The following is an 8,576-nucleotide window of genomic DNA, read 5'->3' as shown; positions in this document are numbered from 1 at the left end:
ACACACACACACACACACACACACACACACACAGAGAGAGAGAGAGAGAGAGAGTACAGTACTTAAGTTGACCCATGGATAAGTCAACTCAGTTTTTTAGTCAATTTTTTGATTAAAATTTCTAGACTTAGTATACATGAGTATATACAGTCTTCTTTTGTACTCATTGCAATACTTATACAGTATAGTACTTCTTGTAATATTTTTGTCATGGCAAGCTTGTCAGATTATCATATGATGAATGGCCTGTTCCATCTTGATGTTTTCATACATAATGAAGACCTTTTGGGAGTCCATCTATTTGGAGTCCTTTTTGGGAAACTAGATTACTTATAAAATAACATTGTTTCAGTTTTAATGCCTAGTCCTTATCAAACATTAGTTGCATCAGATGTTTTTACTAGATCAGTGATGATGAACCTTTTAGAGACCGAGTGCCCAAACTCAGTGGTGTTCCCACGCTGGGGGGTGAGGGTGGGGTGGACTTTCGGGGCCAGAAAAAACCCAAGACACACTCTCTCAGCCTCGGGCTAGCAATAGCACCCCCCCAAGAAAACTTGCCAAGAAAACTGTGTGATAGTTTCACCTTAGAGTTGCCATAAGGCACCACACACACAAGTCACACTTTCTCAGCCTCAGAGGATGGCAATGGACAGCCCCCTCTGACGAAGCATGCCCTGTTATAGTTTCACTCCCAAGGCACACTCTCAGCTTCAGGCTGGTAATAGCAAACCCTCCTCTGACAAAATTTGCCAAGCACACTCTATGATAGTTTCACCTTAGGGGGCACCATAAGTCAGACATGTTTTGAAGACACACACACACACAAGTCATACTCTCTCAGCTTCAATGGATGGCAAGGGCAAACCCCCTCTGCCCGATTGGCTTGAATGGCTGTGTGCATACCGTTTTAATCCTCCCCGCTTGCTAGTCCGCGAAGAACCAAGATCATGGACTTGAAATTCGTGAAAATGGAGGGAGGACTGTACTATCCATGTTTATTCCTTGCTCAGCCATGGAAACTCATTGGGTGACCTTGGGCAAGTCAGCGCCAAAACATTGCAGAAATAATCCAGTTTGATACTGGTTTAACTGTCCTAGCTCAGTGCTAGGGAATCTGGGAATTGTAGTGTGTGGTGGCACCAGAGCTCTCTAATAGAAAAGGCTAAATGTCTCACAAAACTACAGTTCCTAGAATTCACTAGTATTGAGCCAGAGCAGTTAAAGCAATGTCAAACTGGATTATTTCTGCATGTGTTTTGACCCTAAATCTATTTTATATAGCTAAAGCAGTGTATGTATTTAAAAAGGGTAAACAAACAAATTCTTCTTCTTTTTCTTGTTGCTTTTTAGAGTTCCTGTCTGCAATCAGTATCAATTGGCTGGGAAGGAGGTGTGTATGTACAAACCTGTGGGCATACATTACACATAGATTGTCACAAATCCTACATGGAGTCATTGCGTGTAAGTCAAAATGGATTTTTCTGTTATTAACCTTTTGTTTACTGTAGGTTTTGCTGCAGACATTAGTGGAATCCACTAATTACCTTTTATATGCTAATAAGAGTTTTTTTTAAAGAACAAAAGGGGAAAGCCATCTTTTAAAATATTTTGGTGTGCTTTTCCCAGTGCTCACTAATACTTATCCTGATGAATGAAAATTTATATAATCCAAATTTACTGCAAGAAAATTAGAGATACCATAGTTATTGCAATATGAGACTGGCTGGAAAATTATTACAGTGTAAGACTGACTCTGAAAATACAAAAAAGAAATGGTCTTGTTCAGTTTTCATTGATAGATGGTTTCAAACTTTAATTGAACATGGGTGGGCATTGCAGTACCACAGGTCTGTTAGCAAGACATTGAAGAGGAGATGGTACGTTGTATGGTAACATGTTGATCTGGTATGTTAATTTGAACAAATGTGCCTGGTAACATAGTTTACTTAGTTTTTTTAATAAAGAGATTATTAGCCTGAGAGAAGATCCACGTTAGATAAGAGTGAGAGTTCATCTACTCTAGTATCCTGTTAACTGCAGGTTAAGACTACCAGTGAAATTATGTAAGGAATTGGAGGTAGTAGGTTTGAATCCCTTTAATTTCTAGACCCAGTGTGGTATAGTGGTTTAAGCACTGGATTATGACTCTAGAGACTGAGGTTCGAATCCTTGCTCAGCCATGGAAACTCACTGGGTGACCTTGGACAAGTCACACTCTCTCACCCTCAGAGAAAGACAAACCCCCTCTGAAAAATCTTGCCATGAAAACCCCATGATAGGTTCACCCTAAAGTTGTCATAAGTCAGAAATGACTTGAAGGCATGCAAGAAGAAGAAAAAAAAGGCATTCTGTTTCAGTCCTTGTGAACAAGTATTTCCTATAAATCCACAAAGCAAAGCTGAAGGCAGGACCCCTCCTCTGTTTATACACTAGTTGACAGATCTATATTTCCATTCTTCTAATCCCTATTTCAATTTGCAGATACCAATGTTTAAAAAGGAAACCTTTTTGATTTTGTGTGATGGACTGTGTGATATGCTTATTCATACAAACTGTGTGTTGATGAGCAAAAATGGGACAATGGTTCACACGTACACTGCGTTATCATATAGATACACATGAAGAAATAATATATGGAAGATCTGTTACATAAAGAAATAAAAGAATGTCTTACACATCGATTCAGAATTTAGTGTTCAATTTGCTGATGTTCATTAAGTTCTGATTAGATAATATGGGTGAATTAGCAGAATCAAGGGAGAGGCAAGTGAATGCCCACCTTTCATCTTAGATGACTGCTCTTCTGGCTTCATTTAACACATTAAAATATTCTGTGTTCTTAAATTGAAGTTGTTTGCTTCTGACACCACTCAGTGGCAGTTCAGGAGTGACACAGGTGATCAACCTTTTTGAAAAGTTTATCTTGCTATTCAACTGTTAATGAAGTGGCTTGGTAAGATCAAGTGACCTTTATGAATAAATATTCATAATAAATAAACATTTAGTTCCTGCGAAATAATTGTTTTGTTTCGTTCCTCTTATACTGAATGTGCACTCACTGCCTCTATGTTTGTTCCTTGAAAACGGACTGGAATGACTTCCATGGCAGTGAAACAGAAAACATAGGAGCTATAGTCAAGAGCATGTTGTTTCTTGCATTTCACCATCATGTTTTAACTGAGATATTGCCCTCCATGGCAATGAATGCAATGTACACTGTTGTATAAAATGTCTGCTTTTTCTGTAAAAGTGATGGGAAAAGAATTAGGGAACTTTCTGCCCAGAAAGTTTTATGTTGATGCTGTTTTAGATGCTTGAAATAAAAACATGGTGTTTCAGTTTTCTGTTTCTGAAAGATTGGTGTTGCAGTGTCTATAGAGAACTGCACATAATCCAGATGCAGGTAAAAGGGAAATTAACAACTATTCTTGTAACAATCCAGTCCCAAAAGCATGTTTGTGTTTAGTCTTCTGAATATTATGCCCTCTAATTATCTAGTTGATGAAAAAACACAGACTTGCCAACTTCTTGTTTGCCTCATAATACTAATGAAAAGTCCAGGAAAAGGAACATTTGTGGTGAGAGGAACAGGTTGAAGAGGCATTTAACCATTTCTTTGTCTACCGGTTTAATTGTACAGACTCTCATTAGCTATTCTTGGATGGCTGTTGGTTTGTTTTTTTAATGCTGGGTTTCTTTCAGAAAAACAATTCTTTAAAATTTTTGATTCGATTGTATTTATATCCCACATTTAACCTGAAACTGGCCCACAAGACGGCTCACAACAAGCATAAATCTTATTCAGGCCGATGAGACATTAGCAACAGAACAATACACATGCAAATCACTCCTGCCTTCCCAGGGTCACACAATATATACATACCCAACTCCTTTCCAGGCAAGCATTCTCTGAAGATGCCAGCCACAGATTTTGGTGAAACGTCAGGAAGAAACTCTTCTAGAACATGGCCACATAGCCCAAAAAACCCACGAAAAGCTATGGATGCTGGTCATGAAAGCCTTCGACTCCAGAGATGGGACATTGTCTGGAATAATACCTAGACAGAATTCATATAAAACAACCAGACATTTTATGACATTGTCACTTGAAAAATAGTTAACACTCCATGTTTTGATTATCTGCTACATGCAGTTGTGGGGTATGTAGGTGTGTGAAAAAATATGGTAATACTTTTAAGATGCAAAAATTCTGTTTGTTACAAGTTTTTCCTAAGAAAAGAAAAGAAAAGAAAAGAGATAGCTACTCATAATAAATGTTCCTCTTCATATTGTGGAATATCTTTGATTCTACACTCACAGATATGCTTGTGTTCATGGGGAATTTTTATATTGTGCAGTACAGTGGACCCTTCCTTTACATGAGTGATCTGTTCTGGACCCACCCCCACACTGCATAAGGAGAAAAGTGTGTATGCTTGCGTTCGTTGAAAATAATGGGGCATGAGCCTGTGGCGTGTTATGTTGCATGTCCCATGAGCACATGCGCCATTGCTTTTTCCATGCGTACTACATGGGTGCACTGTACAATGAAATTCATAAATAACAAAAAACAAAAAACAAAAAAAAAAAAAAACTCAGATTAAGTCATAAATGTATTTTAAAAAACCTACCTGGATGACTGTTAAAGAAAAATGTTAAAGCTATAATTAAAGATGAATAAACAGTTATTCATATTAAAAGAATAGCTCACTTAAAAAAACTGTAAAAGCACATGAGAGAACCAAAAAAAGGACAGTGTTGGCCATATTTATTTGTAATATGCAGAGTAGAATCAACAAATGCAGGAATTCATAGGGCCGATGCAGACTTGGTGGTGTGGGAACGTGGCATATGCACAATGCATGCCCCGACGCTGCCCAACCGCCCACATGGGGGCAGCTTTTTGGCGCTCTGGCAGTGTGGTGTTTATATACCACAGGAGTGGTGAAAAGCTGTGGCGGCTCTTTCAGGTCCTGTCTGTTTCAGCCCATAGTGTCTCTTCCTTTTGGTCCTTCTCTGCATCCCCAACCATGTAGTCACAATATGTAGTTGCAGTGAAAACGTTTGTAGAACAAGTGTATGCTGTTAATATACTCCACCCTAAACCAGGTGTGCTGGGCAAGTGGCTGGAGGATTAAGTTTAGACATGGTAGACCAGCGGTGAGGCTCACTGGATGGTTCTTTGGACAAGCTAGTATCTCAGAGGGGTTTGAAGTTAAAGATACTGCTTTGAGTGCTAAGAAGAGTGGGATACAAATGGAGGAAAAAGTTTCTTTCAATTTTATATATATAGTTCCCTCATAATCTAAATGGTTGACAACTTCAGTAGGAGAGTGCTACATATTTTGTTCAGTTTCAAAATAATCCCTTATTTGTAATTAATGTGCAGTCTGCTTTTGTAACATATAGCAGTCAGCTTTTCTTTTATTTCTGACTTGGCAGTATCTGGAATTTATGGAACTAATGATTATTTGTTGCTTCTGAAATCACTTGGATTTCTTTTTCTTTTAGAATGACCAGGTCCTCCAGGGGTTTTCTGTGGAAAAAGGAGAATTTACTTGTCCTCTTTGTAGGCAGTTTGCTAACAGCGTCCTTCCTTGTTATCCTGGCAACAATGTGGAGAGAACCCTTTGGCAGTGTCACAGTAACAAGAGTATGCAAGATCTCATAAAGGAGGTGGAAGAGCTTCAAGAGCAGCTGGGAACTTTCCCAGTAAGCATCAGTGTAAGGCAGAAAGATCCTTGTTAATTTGTTTCAGTCTTTCCACCTCCTTTTTTCATTCTCTTTATCTTTGCCACACTCTCATCTCCATGACTCATTTCTATTTTATAGAATTTAAAAATTGAATGTTCTCTCTCTTTTCCCCTGTTAAATACTTAAGAGTTTAAATTACATTAACATTTTAACACCTATAAAATTGGGTATGATTATGTGAGCATTTATCTCATACATTTCACTATGTATATTTATTGGACATTAAATTCATACTTTGCAGTTTCTTGCTTCACATAGAACTGAACTATATTTCTTGGAACTCATAATTTATTTATGCTATAAAGTGTCAGTTACCTGTAACTGGGAAGCCATTTCAAATATACCAATCAAGAAAATATTTAAGAATGCAAATTAATCATTTTATTGTGATTTTTTCTTATTAATTATATATTTTGAAGTATAACAGTGACATTTAAAATAATATAGTTAAATTACAAGGTCTAGGCTGCAATCCTATACATGCTTACAAAGGAGTAAGTCCCATTGAATTTGATGGAGGTTACTCCTGTAAGGGTTTATTGTAGGAATGGTAGCTTGTGCTTATAAGTTTGTTAAAATAGTCCTTTGCTTTACAAAAGATTGGTATCTTTAAATTTGTGTCTTTCATTTTAGAGTTGTATAATATTTTATTAAAAATTGTACATAATTCTATTAATATTTTATCTTGTCCTAAATGGCTTTAATATAATTAGTAAAAGTAATTTTTGCTTTATACACTTCTTATTTTGTAGTCATCTCTTACTGAAGCTAAACCAAACTAGACATTTATAAAATCTTTTTTTTATATATATATAGTCAGAAACCAATTTAAGTAAAGAGATGGAGTCTGTCATGAAGGATATAAAAAGTACTACTCAGAAGAAGTACACCGACTACAGCAAGTCTCCTGGATCACCAGACAATGATTTTCTTTTCATGTATTCTGTAGCCAGGTGGGTAAGATATCTATATCACACATCCTTTCTGTTTGTTTCTGCCTTTTTTACAGTCAGATGAATATCGTAGTTGCTAACTTAGCTGAATTCCCTTGTGTAGTTGGATTTTAAAGGCAAGACATCTGATGCTACTATTCAGAGGATCACATTACTTCATATTCTATGTTAGACTGTGCTCTTGATATCCAGGCCACCCCAGGAACTCCAATTTGAATATGGAGTTTCATTTGAAAAGGCTTTTCCATTCTTGTTAATGGTGTTAGTGGCGTCGCATACTGGGTATCACCTGGAGTACAGGGGTGCCAGGAGGGTGGAAGTGGCAGCAGCAGCCAGAAGGGCATTCTGACCCTTGAGGCTTTGCCACAACGTGCAGCTGTCCTGCTCCTCTGGTCCCGGGCTTTTTCCTTGGGGAGGAAGCTGGGGGACAGAGCAGCCAGGAAGGTTGCACATTCACCCTCTTCTGCCCCAAAGGGGGAGGAGGGCCCCATCAGGTGTCACTACTCTTCAGGGTGTCACTTGGTGTGGTCCGCACACCCCATACTCCCTCAGTGGTGCCACTGAATGGAGTGCTACATCCAGAAAAAAGATAGAACTGGCTCTTTCCTTGGAGGGAAGAGTGGCAGCCCTTCTCAGTTTAGAGACTCAGGTTTGGATCAGAGCTCTTGTATTTGCAGTAAGCTATTTGATTCCTGTGCGTGAGATACACGCCACATTACATTGCAATCCAGTGCTGAAACCTACATTTAAAAATGGATACAAGTTGAGACTCCCTTGTCTGAAAGGCTTGAACTTTGGATTTTGGATTATTTATTTATTTATTTATTTAGATTTTGGAATGCCTGTATTTGCATATATGCACATAGTGAGATATTTTGGAGGTGAGACTCAAGTCTAAACACAAAATTCATTTATGTTCCTTACTCACATAGCCAGAAGGTAATTTTATACAATATTTCAAATAATTTTGTGCATGAAACAAAGTTTGTATACACTGAACCATCAGAAAGCAAAGGTGTCACCTTCTCAGCCACCCATGAAAGAAGGTTTGGTTTGGGGGGTATTTTGAATTTTGGAATTCTAGATGACAGAGACTCAATCTTTACTTGTTAATTTTGATGTTAAAGCAGAAAAGCTGTTTTTACTTATCAGAGCATGAGAGATACATAAACACAGCTTTTGTAGCATGCATACTTACATAACTAAGGTTTGGTTTCCAATGCAGAGGGGTGGGTGCTTCAGAACATGGGTCTATAACACCCCACATATTGTTTAGCATAACAGAAAATATTTTGTACTTAGGTTTTTTAAAAAAAATGAAAGGAGAATAATTGTGGAATTGGGGTTATGGATGGAAATACCTGTGCCCTTATAAGCCAGGTTTAAAAAAATATGTGCTTTTTTAAAAATAGGTGTGCATTTGTGCCTTCAAATTGCCTGTTGACTTATAATGACCCCCAAAATTTAATAGTTTCCTTAAGAAAAGAATATTCAGAGGTTGTTTTACCAGTTCCTTTTTCTGACATATAGCCAACAGAACCTGGTATTCATTGGCAGTCTCCTATCCAACTCCTAACTAAGGCTGACCCTGCTTAGCTTCCAAGATCAAATGGGATCTGGTGCCTTCAGGGTATTTATATGTTCTATGTCCTTAATTTAGTGGCTATTTGGCTATTTTGTTTTATACTTAAGTTGATTTTGATCTGTATTAGGAGAAAAAACAGGACATAAATCAAATTAAAAAATAGTGCATGCAGTCATACTCATTCCCTGAACAATCTGACAAGGAAGAATAAAAGGATACAGTGGGACCTCGGCATCCATGGATTTGCCACGGATTCAAGCATCTGCGGATGGCAAGCCTGT

General features: G+C 37.8%; 1 protein-coding gene across 5 annotated transcripts in view; it reads left to right on the top strand.

Moving 5' to 3' along the window:
• Window positions 1-8,576, top strand: part of UBR3 (ubiquitin protein ligase E3 component n-recognin 3) — a 126,140-nt gene that overhangs the window by 78,333 nt on the left and 39,231 nt on the right. For 3 of the 5 annotated variants that reach the window (XR_006100867.1, XM_042441436.1, XM_042441414.1), the window contains 3 exons: window positions 1,354-1,464; window positions 5,515-5,727; window positions 6,574-6,710. Coding sequence is in view for 4 of the 5 variants with exons in the window: in XM_042441436.1 (XP_042297370.1) it covers window positions 1,354-1,464; window positions 5,515-5,727; window positions 6,574-6,710 (461 nt within the window). In the remaining variant the exon portion in view is untranslated. The remainder of the gene's footprint in view (window positions 1-1,353; window positions 1,465-5,514; window positions 5,728-6,573; window positions 6,711-8,576) is intronic. The other 2 variants (XM_042441445.1, XM_042441429.1) reach the window with 1 other exon arrangement.

The sequence above is a fragment of the Sceloporus undulatus genome, chromosome 1 (assembly GCF_019175285.1).
Source record: "Sceloporus undulatus isolate JIND9_A2432 ecotype Alabama chromosome 1, SceUnd_v1.1, whole genome shotgun sequence".
Classification (NCBI taxonomy): Eukaryota; Metazoa; Chordata; class Lepidosauria; order Squamata; family Phrynosomatidae; genus Sceloporus; species Sceloporus undulatus.
Note: the sequence above shows the minus strand (reverse complement) of the source record. Positions and strands in the feature narration are given on the sequence as shown.